The sequence below is a fragment of the Panthera pardus genome, unplaced genomic scaffold, assembly GCF_024362965.1.
Source record: "Panthera pardus isolate Hobbes unplaced genomic scaffold, ASM2436296v1 HiC_scaffold_20, whole genome shotgun sequence".
NCBI lineage: Eukaryota > Metazoa > Chordata > Mammalia > Carnivora > Felidae > Panthera > Panthera pardus.
The window spans coordinates 41,440,676-41,459,490 of NW_026526766.1; the positions used below are offsets into that span (position 1 = coordinate 41,440,676).

The 18,815-nt window shown below is 38.2% G+C and overlaps 1 protein-coding gene across 14 annotated transcripts in view; it reads right to left on the minus strand.

The window, feature by feature from the left end:
* BNC2 (basonuclin 2) overlaps nt 1-18,815 on the minus strand; it is a 436,316-nt gene that overhangs the window by 260,481 nt on the left and 157,020 nt on the right. Inside the window, exon 1 of one of the 14 annotated variants that reach the window (XM_019415426.2) lies at nt 13,982-14,394. The exons of 12 other annotated variants lie outside the window; for them this stretch is intronic. In XM_019415426.2, the coding sequence (XP_019270971.1) occupies nt 13,982-13,984 (3 nt within the window). In that variant the 5' untranslated portion in view covers nt 13,985-14,394. Of the gene's footprint in view, nt 1-13,981; nt 14,395-18,815 lie in introns of those variants that run through there. One more of the 14 variants, XM_019415423.2, reaches the window with a different exon arrangement.

The window sequence follows — 18,815 nt, forward strand, 5'->3', positions numbered from 1 at the left end:
GGAAAAACCAAAAAATATAAAAGTTGGTAACCTAATTAGTTTTAACTCTGCACACCTAGACAATTAGGCCTTTTGATTTACAACCCTCAGTAGTGAGACAGCTAGCTATAAGCGATCAAAAACATGACTGACAGATACAGCAGACATAAATTGTCTGGCTCCTTATTATCACTCCAGTTTAAATTAAGATAATAAAATATGGTGTGTACCTAACCATGGTTTTCCTGGAATATAAAATTTAAATTGATTTGGAGAACTCCAAATCTGCTTTCTTTCATGCTGGTGTTCTCTATAAGGATTTTCACAAATGTTTCACAGTGATTTTTATCTCTGAAAAATGGTAAGACTAAGGGGACATCATATTTTTTTATGCTTTTTTGCATTTTAGTATCTTTTGCTATTAAATAAAAACATTTATGTTAAAAACAATAAAAAATATTAAACTCATCGGCTAATATTTCTGAACAGTATGCCACAGGTTTAATTATGAGAATGGTAATTGTCTGGTACTCATCTAAATTTCATTGTGCTAGAACTGTAACAGGAAGTAAGAGGCCTTGAAAGGGACCCTCTAAAATCCCCTGGGTAAGCTGAAGCTGAGTGCATATCTACTCTCCAGGACATACCTCAAAGGAATCATGGTGTGTGAGAGAGCTATTTACAACTTACTTTGTGTATAATCAGCAGAAACAAAAGATATGACAACAAGCATAAAGGCCTCCCTCTCTTTCCTCCTTTCTCCCCTCTCAGGGGAATTCAGCAAGGGAGGGCCAGTGGGCATTCACTTCAGTGTCAAAAGGGCTTCCAGAAAACACATTTTCTGTGGGGCAGGGAGGAAATATGGCAGGCTTCCTATACACACACACACACACACACACACACGCACGCACGCGCGCGCACGCTCTCTCTCTCTCTCTCTCTCTCACACACACACACACACACACACACACACACACACACACACACACTAGTTCTTTGTTTAGTGAGATCACACATAAAAATTGTTAGGGGCCAGACTTCTGAAAAGAAGACTGAAAAAGCCCCACAAGAGGAGTTACTACTCAAAACAACTGAAACTGAATGAGGCAGAAGGTGTGTGTACCGAATGGAAGAAACAAAGGGACACAGAAATGATAACTTGAGAAACGAAACATGTTACCAAGAAAAGGGATTACACAGTTTGGGATGCTTCTTGCAGAGTCAGAGCCCATTTGAAATTTAATTTCATTTTTAAACATGAAACATTCAGGTAGTCATTTGCCTGATAGGCACTATAAAAATTAACTATCAGGCAAATCAGTCATTTGCCTGATAGGCACTAAATCAGAGCCTAAATAAACAAACTAACTTCCATGTCAGCTCAAGACTCTTCAGTTAAGCTGGCCACAAGCCTGGATCAGTTCTGAAGTGTGTGTGTTTTGGTGACTTCAGTCTAGCAGTTGCAGGGATGAGGGAAACTATTTGAACCCATGAAAAACTTGGAAAAGAGTGGACAGACAAAATTTGTTTTAAAAAACACAGAGAAGGAGAGAGAAAAACCAAAAAGAGTCCCATCAGAAGACTGAGGGACATGGCTGGGTACAAGCTCTGTCACATTCCAAGCCAGAGAGAAGCACGGATAGAATCAGCCTAATTTCAGTGGCTAGACAATGCCAAGCAGCAAGAGGAAAAATTACTCAGATAACACAAAGAATTCAGGAAGACCATTAAGGGAAACAGATTTGGCAATAAGCTAGTCAGGAGCTCTTGTGAGAAAGAGCAGAGAAAGAAATAAATTAATTACCCAACACTGTAAAGATAAAGATGTACACTAAACACTACATTTGCTACAAACAAATGAACACAAAAAATAAAAAAGAGGAAGATGCACTAAGTTGCTGGATGTACAGATAACTTACATCCTAATTTTTCAGGCTACCATTTAACTAAAGGACAACAATCTGGGCCTAACCTTTCTGAGCTGTGGAACCCCAGCCTAAGATTCAGAAGGGAGAGGTATACAAAACCTAAAGCTCAAGAATGAAAATACTGCTTAACAATCAGAAAGGAACTGGTGAGTCGAAACAGTATTGATCCAGTCTCCAATACAGAATGGCCAGAAATATGCTAGTTCTTACAGAGGCCTTAGATGAGGCAGGGTTGTATCAATAGGAACACGGTAAGAATGAGAGACATATTACAGAACTGAGCAGGACAGAGGACAGTCCCCTCTAGAGTCATCTCAGAATAATGAACTACAGGATCAAGCGGCAGAGAGCAGAGAAGGGTCAAGGAAGTGATTCTGCTACTCAACAGGTTGACAGACATAGATGATTACTGTGGGGGGGGGGGGGGGGGCGGGGCGCACATCCTCTCAGGAGCAAGGTACCGTTTAACTGAGGTTCACTCTCCCTCTGCCTTGGGAGCTGGCCCTCTTGGGTGAGCCAGGGCCCTAGGCTCTGTGATAGGAGCACCCCTGCAGGCACAATTACAGGAGATTTTCACAGCCACAAACAATACCTTGGTTTTATACTGTAAATGTGGGATAGGATGTAAAAATCTTTCTTTGCTGGTGACACCCTGGAGAGCCTGATGGACCATGAATAATGTTGAAATTACATAGAATCTTTCTTCCAGAGCCCTCAAAGGGCTTTACACATAGTATTTATTTATTCCCCTCTCAGACAAATAAGAGAGGCGAAAATTTCTATCATACTCTTTTTAAACAAGAAAACTGAGGTCCATCACTACAGTCCTCCCCCACATTTGACAAATTGAGTGAAACTGAAATTAAAACAAAGTTCTCTCAACTACCACGCTAGTATTTCACTAGAAAAGCCTCCTACCATATGAGAGTTGGCTTATTTATCCAATTCTTGATTTACAGGGGTTTTAGCACTGAAGAAGAAAATGTGAATGAAGTTATTTGTAAATGTGCCATGCGGGCTTTACACTTAAAGTACAGAATCAGATTATTTTTCAACTGGTTTACAATCACTCTTGTAAATTGAGTATTTTGGAAATTTAACACTTCAGACTATTGCTTATGGGCATATACACCACATTGCCAAGTCTGACAAGTGACATTAAGTGAAATTTCAAGTATGCTTATATATGCCCTGGTTAAGTTTCCTTCTGTACTCAGGGCTCATCTCCAACTATCCTAAAGGCAGGTAATATGAAAAGAACATTGGCTTGGGAGTTAGAATTCGGCTTTAACCTCAGAGGCAGTAATTGTAAAGCTGATCAGTAAAATACCAATCCAGAGCCTTGTTTCCTGCATCCGTAAAATGGGAATAATTGTTTTTACTGTGTAAGGTTGGCTAGGTTGAAGGAGATAACACAGATAAAGCATGCAGTAGGGACACAGTACTAGTAAATGATAAGGGCCCACACACCCACCCTCAGCACACACTCTCATGAGAGCTGAGAAGTTTGAGACCAAGAGAGGGATTTGGGGGAGATGAAGTAAACCTCAAGTATCAAAGGAATAATACAAACAATTAGGGAAACTAAAAAATAATATCTATTCAATTAGTCTCAATTAAGGGCCAGGTCAATCAACCTTCAGAAGGCTTCCTAGAATGCTGTGTTGAGAAAGTCTATAAAGATCTGTCGAAACTGTAAGAGATTGGGCATTAAGTTCTTCACTGGGGGAAGGAGCAAGAAGCCGCACATCTCACACTCCTGCCCCAACCAAGCCCTTCACAATGAAAACATAAGGCAAATTTCTGGGTACTCTTTCATGCTAGCGGCCTGACCTAAGAATTAAATATACAGAGCTTCCAGGAAACATAGGCGAATACAATCTGAAGAATCTCTACCCTTTTGGTGGGGGGAAAAAAAAAACTGAACAAACCAGCAAACGGATAGAAAAAACCAACAGTCTAGGCAAGTGGTTCAAGGTATATTCCTCATCCAAGCCACATTATTAGCATCAACTGGGAACGTGTCTGAAATGCCTTTGGGACTGAAGACCTGAGGCCCACTGTGACAAAACCCAGGGTGCTGCCCAGCCATTTGTTTATGCAAGCCTGCCAGCCAGGTGATGCTGAGGAGCATTAACATCGGAGAATCACTAGCCTAAATAAACAAGAAAATAAATAATAACTGGGAAGGCAGTTTAGATGATAACTTAGTTTTAGAAAATATATGCCTCTTGGGGCACCTGGGTGGCCCAGTCAGTTAAGTGTCCGACTTTGGCTCAGGTCATGATCTCGTGGTTCGGGAGTTTGAGCCCCACATCGGGCTCAGTGCTATCTCTCAGTGTGGAGCCTGCTTGGGATCCTCTGTCTCCCCTTCTCTGCCCCTCCCCCACGCACTCATGCTCACTCTCTCAAAAATAAACATGAAGAAAAAAATTGTTTTAATAAATGTTTAGAAAAAAAGAAAACATACGCCTCTTTTAAAAAGTAAGGAAGAGGAGAGAAGGAAGAAGAAGAAAGCATCAGGGCATAAGTTCCAGGGTGTCCCATAATCTTACTCTAAAGGGGGCTCTTAAGTAAGAAAGCCAAAATGAGTTAGCCATTGGCGCAGTGGTCTGTCCGACTCCACAGATGCTGCAAACATCAGAAGAGGATGATTTGGGGATAAACATTAACTTTAGCATTTAAACTGAAAGCACTTTAAAATGATCCAGGTAACCTTGAACTCAGCCACTGGGTTTGTTCTACTCACTCAGTTTCCCTCCCTGGTTTTCCACAGTGATCAAGAAGGAGGATAAATGTAACTACGTAACTATCTCTAATGAGGGGAAAGAGGCTATTTTGCGTAATGATCAGGAAGCCACTGAATTTTTTAAGTGGGGGGCATTATTTTTTTTTTTAAGAAAGGAATTTACTTTTGAAGAAAATAGGTGTGTTTTACTTGATCTTACTTCATTAGAGGCACAAAATGGTACAAATCAAAAGGGCTTCTTTTCTCCCTAAGTTTAACAATATTAAAGAAAAAAAATGTATGTGAGAAAGCAGAAAAAGGAGTCTGAGGGAGAAAATAAGATACAAGACTGTTATGTGCCAGACAGTGAGAAAACAAATATTACCCCCCAAAAAAACTCAATGTCTTAAGTTACCCAGTAAATCATCTCCATTAAACTTATATGGTTAAAAAAAAATTTTTTTTAGTAGCCATACATGGCTTAAGAGGCAAAATACAAAGCACTTAAACTAGATTTAATGCACAGTGGTTGTCTAGAGATACAGATTTCTCTGGACTAGCCCCTTGCCCCATTTGACAGGAGTCAGACTCACTATGAAGAGTGAGGCTGAAGGAGGCCACAAATTGTATCAACAGACCAGAGGAATTCCGACTACTGTAAACAGGAGAGCCAAGGGAGCCTTTACCAGGCTGCCAAAGTGCATAATGCAGCATGCCAAAGATCAATGAATCAACGTGGTTTTCTTTGCATGCAAAGTTTGAACACAGGTAATGATAAGAAAGGAACGGGAAAGCAGATTGAGTCTTGCTGTTCCATACAGTAAAAACTTTCCCAATTCAAACATAAGTCATACTGTGTGTTGCACAATACCCCTCCAAGCCTGCTGAGGACCTCAGCCCAAAAAGAGAAAATGCCTAAAAATGTACAAAGTTGATTTCTACAGAGTGTCCACCCTCCCACTAACCACAGCCCCTACACCCCATCCCAAGTCCACTGATCCTAACTGGGGTGAGATCTAGGGGAGATGAAATGCTGTACTGTACTCGGCACCAGACAGCTAAAAAGTGAATATAAATCCCTCCTATCAGGGGCATTGCTTTGTTACGGGAGGTGGGGGGGGGGGGGGGGTCTCAGCAAGTGGTGAGAAGAGAAAGTAAAAGAGAGTTTCTTAGATTTTCCTTGGGGAATCTTACAAAGTAATTTTTCAAATATTTTTTACTGCTAAAATCTAGTGGCTTTAGAGGCTAAAAGAAGCAGCTTAGTAGACAACAGAATGCTTTATAAATGATAAAACACATAATTTTCTTTTCTGTTTGTTTTTGGTGTTAGTAGCCTCACACAAAGAGCTACTTATGTCACCAAGTTACCTAATGATAAGTAATGCTATAACACACCATTTTCTCTTTACAGGCTTCCCTTTTGGTGATGTGATGCTTTTCCCAGGTTTCATGGGCCACTTGAATGAGAATTGCTCTCAAATCCCTCCCCATTCATTACCTCTCATGTGAATTTTAGTCCTGCACTTTCAAGCTCCCACTAGAAATTTCCAAGTGTCCGTTAACACCTGGAGCCAAACAAGCAAAGCAAACAGGTTCATTGCAATCCTGTCTCTACAGCTGTCTACTACAGCTCTCCCCTAACTTCTGTCTTTGGCAATGTTATCATCATAATCCTATCAACAGAGACTCAGAACCACAGATCATGATTAAAAGCCTTATTTCCCAAATCCAGTAAATGGGTTTACTGAAAGCCTATCCATTCTTCCTTTTCAAGCTCTTCAGCTGCCTCCCCCCACCACGCACACACAGATCTCTCTCCTTCCAGATCATTTCTAACAAGTACATGCTAAGACCTTTGCCATAACCCTTAAAGTGATAATACCACCTTTATCATTTCACACTCATCAACCAGTGCCATGTATCACCACTCCAACTGTCAAACATATTCTCCTAGATGATGTTTAGATTTCCCCACAAATTACCAATTAAAGTTTCTTCCGGGCCCTCTGCAACCTAGCTCTTTCTACCCTGCCTTTCCAGCTTTATCTTTTCTTCCTCCTTCATGGCAAATACTTAATAGACAGTCTAATTAGACTACTGGATGTCTCTTGCATACTGATTTGGACTTTCCTAATGTGACATAGTTTTCATGCTGCTCTTTTTAGAATACCTTGTCTTGCATTATACTTTTGAAATCTTCCTATTTTCCAATGCCACTCCTTCTAGGAAGTTTTCTGATACCCCCAGGCAGGAGAGACCTCCTCCCCCAGTGTTCTACCACCCTTTAGGGATCTCAGCACTACACAACTTTGGACTGTAAATATGTTTTTCTTTCCTTAAGGGCAGGAACAAACTTATTTCTCTTTGTATTCCCCCATAGCACCTACCACACTGCTTCACACACACAGCAGATAGTCAACAAATACATGCAAAATAAATAATAAATAAATCTCTTAAAATTCATAGTGGCACCAGTAAGCCAATGCTACAAATACAGTGATTTTAACTGTACTTTTATTCCACCAGATCTTCAACAAACACCCTTAAGGCAGTTAAGGGCCAATAATTCCTATTTTATAGAAATTCAAGATGCAAGGAGGTTACTATTTATGCACAGAGCATTCTTCTGAGTATAATTTGGCCTGTAAAGATTCAGTAACTAATGCAATGTCACCCTGTTGATTTGTGGCATGTTTCCATGGAAATAATAACTTCTCTTGCTGGACTCTCCGTCCAGCTTACTTGAGGATACCTCTAAAACCTGACTCCATCAAAGCAATCTTCTAGAGATGAGAAAATGTACAACACTTTCTCTACAATATAAATGTAAGAGATGTTTCTCTGCCCCGTAAGTTGTCAACATATCCTGAAATCTAACGTAAGAATGATAAAAATAAATACTGGCATATAAAGCCTTAGTTTAAAATTTACTAGGCTTTGAAGTAGAAGCAGTTATGAAAACCTCCTTTAATAAGATCTTTAAAACATGTATTGATTGCCATATACCTGGAAAGAAAGTACTCAACCCATTACACTGCCCTGAGATAGGAACACATTTCTAAGATATTATGAGAGAAGCATATAGCCAACCGGAGATAAATTTCCATCTCCCATCAGTGTCTCCTCTGTTTCAGGCCAGGAGTAGACAACTACAGCCTCTGGGCCAACTGCTACCCTGTGATCTACTTTTGTAAGTAAAGTTTTATTGAAATATAGTTACACCTATGCCTTTATACAGCCTATATGACTGTGGCTACAAAGACAGAATCGAATAGTTGATAGAAAAACCACATGGCTGCCTAAAATATTTAGTCTTGATTCCTTTATAGAAAAGGTTTACCAAATTTTGTTTTAAACTGCAAAATTATACCTCTTTCCCCAGCAACACCACTTTTAAGAATTCATCTTTAGGAAGTAAGAATACAAGTGCAAACAAGAGTGTGCATATTGAAGCAACACTCCTTTTAAAAGAAAAGAGCTGCCAACAATCTCAATGTCCACAAACCAAGAGTCCATTAAATAAATTATGGTACAATGATTTACTAGGAATCCATTAAAAATTATGATGGACATCTAGATTTACAGACATAAAAAGTTATCTATGATAGGGCTGAGTAAAATTTAAAATGCAAGTCATGTATCCATAATCCTTTTATGCTATTGACACCTATCCTTCCTTTGCAAATGAAAATATGACTAAAAAGATGTTAATGAAATGGTTCCTTGGTGGTAGCTTTTCAGAAAGTTTTTATTTTTACTTTCTGCAGTTTACTTAATCAGATCTGTAGAAAATGAGTATATCCTTTCTACAAACACTATAAAAAAAGTTTAAACTATTATAAATTAAAATCAAGGTGCAGAGTTTAGATTCTGCATTTAAAAAGCACTAAGCTTTTCAGAAAATAAAAGGTTGTGTTTTTTGGGGTTTTTTTGGTTTTTTTTTTTTTTGTATTTTTTGGTTTGGGCAGGCTTCTAGTTTTGTTCTTGCTGTTTTAATTGTTCTTTTTTCTTTGTTTTAAAGACAAAAAGGCTCTTAGGCTTACCAATAGCCTGCATATCTAGGCACTGGCATTCCCACTTTATATAGCAACCTCAGTTAGGATGGAAAAAGTCCCCTGCAAAAGCATGCATGGGTTAGGAAGAAGAGAGGTTAACAGAATAGTCCTCTGAATGGAAATGTATTAATTCAATCAGTGTCTTACTTGGGTTACCATAAAAAGGTTCATAAAGTACCCAAAAGCCACATAAGATTTTAGAATTATGCTGCTCAGTGGCTGATTCTCAGTGAAGAGTAAGAAAGGAGAGATCTGTCTCCATCTTCATTTTCCTCAACAAAAGTATTTTTTAAACCAGCAATGAAAAGGCCAAGTATGTACATGATACAAATACTAAGAACCGAGTACCACCACTGATAATGAGATGCTAAGTCAACACCGCATAAGGCTTGAAAACTAACCACAAGAATAACAGAAGGAGAAATTGCTAATAACAACCAAAACAGCTCACTCTCTCTGTGCCAGACTTTACAGGCATGATTTCTAAGTCCCACTTTATAAGTGAAGTAACTGAGGTTCAGAGAGGTTACAAAACTTTTCCAAAGTCACATAAAAAAGAGATAAACTGAAATGCAGATAAATCTGCCTCAAAAGTCTAGACTCTTCCCACCACACTAGCTAATGAAATAGAAATTACATTTCTAATGAAGTACTATATAAAATCCCAGTATAAATTTAACAAGTTAGAAAACTTGAAATTCCTGGTTTATAAAGATATTACAAAATTACCATGTCAATTAATTTGTTTTACAAGCAGTTTATTTTAAATAGTGTTTTCTACATTATCTTCTCAGTTAAATCTATCAATATTCTTCATCTTTACACTTACACATATATACGTATATACCTTTGCAGATAGCAAATATAAAGCCCAAAAACTTTCATACTGAAGTAGAGTATGGATATATTTGTAGACACAGACTCCAGTTAGACAGAAAACTGTGACTTGGTCTTTTATGACTTTTCCCACAGTAAAATTATTTCATTGCTATGGATTAAACAAAATCTATGCCCTGAAAATTAATATGTGAAAAGCTGTACAATGACATAACTAATTTTTTTTTTTTACATTGGCATTTAACTTATACTATTTTTCTCTTAGATATATTCTCTTTTAAAATTATGCATAGGGGCGCCTGGGTGGCTCAGTCAGTTGAGCGTCCAACTTCAGCTCGGGTCAATGATCTCACAGTCTGTGAGTTGGAGCCCCGCGGCGGGCTCTGTGCTGACAGCTCAGAGCCCGGGGCCTGTTTCGGATTCTGTGTCTCCCTCTCTCTCTGACCCTCCCCCGTTCATGCTCTGTCTCTCTCTGTCTCAAAAATAAATAAACGTTAAAAAAATAAAAATAAAAATAAAATTATGCATAGGAGCGCGTGAGTGGCTCAGCCAGTTAAGCGTCCAACTTCAGCTCAGGTCATGATCTCACAGCTCTTGAGTTCGAGCCCTGCTTCTGTCTCTATGTTGACAGCTCAGAGCCTGGAGCCTGTTTTGGATTCTGTGTCTCCCTCTCCCCCTGCCCTTTCCCCACTCGCACTCTGTCTCTCTCTCTCTCAAAAATAAACAAACATTAAAAAAATTTAAAATTATGCAGAGACAGGGGCGCCTGGGTGGCTCAGTTGGTTAAGGTCTGACTCTTGATCTAGGCTCAGGTCATGATCTCACAGTTCATGGGTTTGAGCCTGACGTTTGTCTCTGTTCTGATGGTGCTGAATCTGCTTGAGATTCTGTCTCTCCTCTCTGCCCCTCCCTGTCTTGTGCTCACGCACTCTCTCTCCCTCTCTCTCTCAAAAAAAAAACAAAAAACAAAAAACTTAAAAATATAATAAAATTATGCAGATATTGGCTTTTCCTATGAATTCCCCATAACTGCACCTCCAAACTCATAATAACTAAAACCCTTAACTCCCAGATGGGGAAACTAAGGTTTTGCTGTGCCTTCGTTTTTGGAAGTGTGGGAGTACTAGGCTTTGGTTTTCTGATCAGGTAGTCAATGGATCTCTGGTAGAGGCCTAAAACATAGGACTCTGTAGCTGTACCCCTTCCATTTAAAGCACCTCTGATTTTTGTCAGTTCTACATATTGACTTCCTTATAAAATTTAATTTGAAAGAAGAAAATCCCCAGAAGATTGTACAACTACTGTTTTTCTTCTTTCTTTTTTAATAGCTGCCTTAAGTTACAGATGGATTAAAAATTAAGACAGAGGAAAAAGCAAAGACTTTGGGGTAAACTTTTCTGGTTACAGATTTTGGAACTTTATTCCCTCATCTGTAAAAAAAATAACTGTACCTGCCCTGAATGCTTTTTAATAATTGAATAAGATAACATGGGTGCCATGTCTAGCACACCAGCTGAGCTAAGAGGTAGCTATGAAGTTGTTAGTTTTTAATCCTCATTCTTTTACTGTTAGTAACAGATGAAAATAAATGCTAAGCCAAATATTTATTTTAGATCTGAAGATGCAGTATGTTCAAACTAGGATTGGCTAAAAGAAACTAGATGTTAAGCAAAATAACAATGTTAATCAAAGGTCATCTGTAACAATATTGAAGTACCACACAGGAGAACACAATTACTTCTGATAAAACATAATACAGGCTTAAAAAGCACTAAAAGCAGCAAATTTTGCTCAATAGTTCTCAAGCCCTATGCAAGACTATAAATGAAGATAAAATATTGTGCAGATGTACATGTATGTTGCTTGCTACTATTTTGTTTGATTCTGAGAGGTGTAAACACTACCAGCTTTAGTATGACCCTAATTCCATGAACACAAGTGAATATTCACAAAGCCAGGGACAGAGGTGGGGGTCTTATCTACACAATCAAGCTTCAAGCTCTACTACCAAATGATAATGATAATGAGTATAATAAGGCAGGAAGCTTCCATTCAGGCACATGATTAGAAGTGATGATACAGATGTCCACAGAACTCAGCAGAATTTCCCAACTTTGCCTCCAGTCTAGAGCTAACCATAACTGGTATCACAGAAATAACAGCAATGTACTGACATCCACAAAGGCCAACCTGGTGAGAACTGTGCAGAGTGGCAAAAATGCAAAACTAATGGATGACACAAGAGGATTCTCAGAAAACAAAACAAAAACAAAAACAAAAAACCAAAAAAAGGGAAAAAAATCGAAAAAGGGAAAAAAATAAAAGAAAAAAAGTGTCTGCCAATGCCTACCCTCCCTTCCTTTAACTGAAGATATTAAAACATTTCATTTAAATTTACCTCATTGTTCCCCCAAATTCAAGCTTCCCAAGGGCAAGCTGAAAGAAAGGGATATACAGTTTACTCAATACCTACTGGGTCCCAAAGTTTCCCATGTGTTATCTCATTTCATCTTCCTGACAAATCCTCAAGCTAATTGTTCTTTTCCCCATTTCAAAATTGAAGAAAATAAAGACTAGAATTACAGTGACTTATCCAAGGTCACAATACTAGTTAAGTGGCAACATTAGACTCTGAAGTCAGGTCCCATCTTTTAATCTTACTCCCGAGTTCTGCAATACCAAACACTCATGTCAGATACAATGGGGCCAGGAAAATGCTGAGAGAACAAGTACTGATATTAAAAATCTTAAATCAACTTTAATTTTCTTATTAGATATGATATAGGAGTAATTCTTTTTTCCTCTTGGATTATGAAGGAAAATTTTTAATAAATCAAATTGGAAAAGGTTGAAATAACCACAACATCCTTTTTATAGTAAAAAACTGCTTCCATGATCAAGATAACATATATATTTTTAGACAATCTAAATGTACATGATAGATTTTTTTCCCCCAAGTTTGGCAGTGTTAAAGAGTTTTTCTACTATTTAGGATAAAGAATTAATTTTGAAACTGGCTGTAACAGGAAAAAAAACTCCAACACAAAGTAAGTTTAATATTCTTCTGAAAAGTGCACTATAAAATCTGCAACTAAAAACAAAAATCACCAGAAGAAAACTCCCAACATCACTTACATCACTTACATCCAACAGAGTAAAAAGAAAGAATTCTTAGTTTAGAGTATTCTTTAGGATGTTACGTAAAGTATCTAATCAATTCATCTAAATTCTGAAGTGCCGCATCCATACATAAATCTTGATTCTTACTACAGAGTTAACTGTTTATTGGTTTAAGACCTCCCATAGACAATGAATGTATCTGTTTGTAAAGAACAAACCATTATACAGATAGCATTAATCCGATTAAACTCAGAGGTCTATCTGGACAAAATCATCACCTGACAGAAGTATATAAACCACTTCACAGAAATACATAAAAATATATAAATTTCTAGTACATAACATTTTAAAAAATAACTTATTTATCAAGAGAAAACTATCTTAGTTTAACAACTCTACAAGTTTTTCCTTGTATCTGACAGTGATCAGAAGGTCTGTGGACATACAGGCACACACATACACAACTCTATATACGTATATATATATGCATTATTAACAGGAAGAAAAATGACACATCACAAGAACATGCAAACAAAAAAGTATTAAGGTTTGAAAGTAAAGAGAAACTAAAAGGCAATTCAAAATTAAAATTCAAACTATTATGGTATCTTTACTTAGGTAAGCCCAAGAAAATCCGTATTTCTCCTATTCACTGGGAAAAAATCAGGCACATGAATATTTTATAAAGTCACAATGTAAAGTCAGAAGGCTGTTTCATACATCCGCACTTTAATCTGTTGTAAATTAACTGGAGTCAGATAAATCGTGAAGCAATCCTGAGAGTTACATGTAACATGCACAATTACAACCAAAGTCAAATCATACACACCCTCAGCTAACTGTAAGCCTAAAACAACTGGAACAGCGAATGAGAAGGCTAGAGTGTCCCCTGGAGAGGGACTGGGGTGGGGGCAAATCTGCAAAGTGGATAAATCTGATACAACTGGAAAGCCTGAAAATGTCCTAAAACCCTGAAGATGCTCACGTGGTTTCACAACAAAGTCCCTTTACAAGACTCACAGCCCAGATGACTTGCATCTTTTAAACTGCCCTATTTCCAGAATTCCTGATTTTAAATCACACTGGAAACCTCTGGCTGCAAATGAATTAGAATGGTTCAGTTTACCCCTTCTAAACACCAAGGGGGAAAAAAACAAGCACCATACTGAAGTTTGTTTTGTTTAAACTGGACCTTCTGCATTCTGAAATTGTATCCCTCTAACAAATATAAACCGTTATTACAAAGAAATGGTTAATAAAAAAAAAAAGAAAAAAAAAGAAACCAGACTAGCCAGTGAAAGGAATGAGGGAGTAGTAATGGTAACATACAGTACCATGAGCTGCAGTGGCCTCCCAGTCAGTGGTGCAAGGTTAACAGATCACTCTTGGCCTTCAGGCAGACAGCAAAACACAGCCTGGGGAAGGGGGGGGGGGGGGGGGGACGGGGAGGGGGGGAGACAGGGACCAAGGCCGGGGGAGGGGGCTCTTGCTCGGGTAGTTTACACAAGAAGGCAGCTCAGCTCCTTTCTGGCGCATTCCTCCTCTCTATCTCCCAACCTCTTTGCGTGTGTCTTGTCATATTTTCTTCAGCTGTTAATTGTCCAGACTGCAAGACTTTAAACAGCCACAGTTTAGGAAAAAGCGAAACCCTTCTAAGTGACCATCACAGCAAATCAGCTTCATGCTGGTGGGTAAAATTTTCCAAGGGAAGTGTTCTTCTGATAGTTCCTGAGTCTCTAAGTCACCCCCACCCGCCGCCACACACACTCCCCTAGAGGGCTAAATGCACTGTGGCAATAAAACATTCATGCGACTTGGAATTTTAACACAATGCCATTTCCCTAGTTTAACCTGAAAGGAATGCACTAGTCACAACAGACTACATCATCCTGCCATTAAACCCTGCCAAGGAACCGCTTTTTTGGCCGTGCTGAGCCAGCTTTGACGGGAAAGGAGTACACAGACCCACACAGTGAGCACAGAGGGGCCACCTCTGCTTCCTCAGCCTCATCCAGCAACACCCTGCTCTTGAACATGACCCTTGACCCTTCGCATTGTGACCGGCTTGTGATGCATGTGTCACTCTGGAACTTCTGCAGAGCCACACACTGCGCAGGCCATTTGCTGCTCCCTCTCAACAGGACTTGGGAGGATGCCAAGAGTTCTTATTATTACTGCTACTATTGAAAGTCATAGGTTTAAGTGTGGGGATGCTTTTTCTCTGTGTCCCAGAGTGGTCTGCTTTTCTGTTTCCTTTGTTTGCTCAGGACTTTTTAAAAAACAAACTTTGCATTTGCATTCATAATTAGATTATGATTACTGACAAAATGGTTTGCTTTTGGGACTACTTATCAAAGCCGCCAGTTCTTTTGCATTTAAGTGACATTTAATTTAGATTTACAAAATACAAAAACAGAAATAATTCTGATTTCTCCTGAGAATTTTAGAGAAAAACTCAAAGGTGTTGAATTCTAAAACATCCACACTTAACCATTTCACACAAAGCAAGTAACGAATTAGATTTAAAAAAAAATAACTCTAGGTTCATTGATTTATTACTGGTGCAGAGATTTCTGCCTTCCAGGGAGCATAATTGACAAATCAAAGAAAAATAGATGATAATCAGACGAAAAATTTAAGTATTAAAAGTTTTTAAATGTTTTCATTATTTTTTAACTCTGTTCTGATGCCAATTTGGCCCTTTACAACCAATCACAACAGTATCTTTACTAATTTTGTAAGTTATCAGATACCATCATTTTGCCCCCCAAAACCTTTTTCTTCATCCTCAACTTTTCTTCCACTATTAAAGTATGCCTTCCAGATTTTTTTTTTTTTTTTACTTTTCTGATCATTAACTATTTTCATATAGGGCACTTTCACTTTCAACTTTGCCCTATTATTTTGGCTTTATTATTCCTACTTTCTGCTATAGTCCCAGGCAGTTGTAAAGAGCTCTCCTGCTTGCCCTTGACCTTGAACTACAGCCAGGTAAGCTGCGAATTATCCCTACAAAAGGCAGAAGGTGTTCCAGCTTTAATCTCCTTGAGTAAGGCCATGTGCTCTCCTCAGTAACAACTGAAGAACATCTTATTTCATGGAAGAGAATAATCTAAAATACAAAATGATCATCTCTAAGCAAGTTAACATGCACATGTAAAATAAAACCAAACTGTCTTCTTTAGAGTAATTTTTGTCTCCTTAGTAGCTGGAATTAGTCTTAAGCCCTAGTTAAAAGAATTTTCTTCTTTTTCTTTCCTTTAAACAGACATTATCAGGCCTTGAAAAGTCATTCTAATCCCTTCACCTTAGCCAAGCCATGCTAATTCTAGACAGGAGGACAGCAATTGATTAAAAACAAAAAAAAAAGAGGAATTATATTTGACTTGGGGGACGGAGGGTGGGAGATCAACCCAACAGAGAAGCTTATCAAAGATTATCAAAACCTATATTAAATGTTTCCATTTCAAAATGTAAGTGCTGAAATAAACTCATTTTAATCTGTATTAAAACAGCAATAAATACATGATTTTTTTCAAGTTACCTGACATCAACATATATTCATATTCCAATTCCGATGTTTTATTGGGAAACCTAGTAAAGTTGAAGACAGCACTAAGTCAAGATATGAGATTAAAATTATAAAGGATAATTTCTCTTTAAATCCAGACAGATACACTTTTTTGATGGTATCAAATTAACCAATACAGTGATCCCAAAGTATCTAGTATAAACATTCAGAGAAAGAAAAGAGTGAAGGTCTGTGAATATTACAAGAGGCATGTTAAATCCTCTCGATTGTGATGCATTTCCTGTGAAGACCTCTGGAATTTTGAGATACATCACTCAAAAAAGCGATAATCCATCTCATTCTATTTCTCAACAAATTGTCAAGCAATTTTATAATGTAGTCACTGCTCCACTGATACAGTGATGCATCATAATGCAGAAACCACAGCATGGAACAAATACCACAATGAAAATATTTTATATGAAATATCAACAGCATAGAACTTGCTAGAAAATAAAGTCCTATCAGTTCTCTGAAATGCAAAAAGTTGCAAAAATCCAAGTTTTATAGAAATATTAACTTATTTTGGTGGGTACATTTGAGATGATCAAATCTGTGATAACCGTTGGTGATCTTCATTTCCTCTTAACCAAAAGAAAACCTTACCATGTGCAATGGCATTTAAAAATACAAGTTTAAAAGTTTTGTAAGCTACCTTTTAATTTCTAGAAAGCAAAATAGGTGAGATTTTTCTCACTGACTTCTATTACAAGGAGCACAAACACAAGTTCATTTATTCCTTTCAAAAAGAGTCCACTTGGAGCCATTGGATTGGCTAAATCAACTACCACTACCCCACACCCAGGCAGTTAACAGGCTAACCCTGAGTTAAGGCAAACCTCAGAGGCAAGAGATAAGAAAAGGAGATGTGTGGATCAAGGAGGGAATGAAGAAAAAGGAGATGGTGTGGATGAAATCCGACTGAAAGAAAAGCAAGCAACAACAAAAAAAAAGGGGGTGAGAGAAAAAGAGTGGAGGAATGAGCTGGGAGGAGTGAAGTGGAAAGAAGCAGGGAAAGGGAGAGAAAAGAAGAGGGAGCCTGAAGGAAAAAAGGGGATGGCTGGGGGAGAGAGGAGGAACTGGAGCCCCACAACAGCACAGTGGATCAAGCAGCTGGCCAGAGATGCTAATTCAGCGCTTTAACAAATCAATGCCACTTGAAAAGTACAATGCGAGCCCTCACTGGGTAGATGTCAGGGGACTGAGAAAATGCATTCTCAAGTATTTCACATTAAGAGGGAATAATGTGTTAATTTATAACTCTTCACCCTATACACTTGGATTATCTATCTGTGTCAGCGATTTGACTTCTTAAATTTATCAAAAACGCACGCAAAGGGAGGCAGCTTCAGCTTCACCACTGGGAAAAGGAGGTTTAGGGAAAGTCTGTCCTGGGTAGTACCTCAGTTCTCTTCACTTTCCTATCTGGGCTGAAGTACTGCGGTGGGGGGAGGCAGGAAGGAGGAAGCATCTGAAGCAGAGATCAAGGGAGGAGGGGAATTCCTGGTCCAGTTACGAACACAACCAAAAAAAAAAAAAAGGCTTTCTTGGCCTGTGGTTGATTGCATTAGGTACCATCCGTCAAAAGTGACACAGAAGAGAAGGAATAACTTGAATCAGCAACCAGAGCTGCCATCATCAGAATTTACTTTACGGAAACTTACTTAAGTCTCTCAGCACACCCAGCGGAAGAGAAGCTGCTGACAATTGGATTGTAATTAAACAGTACTCTCGCCTTGCCACCAGAGTTCCATAGAGCTTATCAAAATAGGAAGGGAAGAGAGGGCTAAGCTTATTCTATCTGGTTAGCTTTGAGACAGGGAGGAGAGACGTTAACTGGTATTACATCCTACCCTAATGTTCCTTTCTTAAGAAAAACCTATTTTATTAAACATGAAATTCTTGGAATTGTTTCCTAACTGTCCCATAATGTAAATTTAGCCCACTTTTAATATAATGATAGCATCATTAGAGTGTTTCTAACCTGAGGTAGAGAAAAAGATTCTGTTGGTGCTTTTGCTGCCAAAATTAAAGCATTATTAGACTTAAGTTTTTAAGGTGCAAGCACTGTCAACACACAAAGGCAAGTGTCTTAAAACTGGGGAATAAACAGATGAGAGTAAGTTTCCAAACAGTGTTTTAATTATGATCATTTCTTCAAAGATACGAAAGGGGAAAGTGGTTCTACATATAAAGAACAAAAATGATTGGACTGTAACTGTTTTGAGTTTCACTTTAAGATTGTTTAAACTACACACAGCAGTATTTTAAACTGTGGAGTATTTTTATTTGCAACTTGCACAATTGCACAGAAACAGACATTCTCTTTTTCGAGACATTCATATGTAAATAAATGCTGATGAATGGAAATGAGATGCTATACATGATGGGCAATGCTCAACATTTAGTTTAAAAAAAAGGCGAAGTTACCTCACTCACAGAAGCTGGAATCTCTTCCCTTCTACAACTGGGCACAAAAGGAAATGAAAGACAATGATGGACCTTCTACCAGTTTCTATTGGGTAAACATTCACCAACAGAGATACTTATGACAGAAAACAAACATTCTTTCAATCTTATGTTCTGCATCTTTTGTA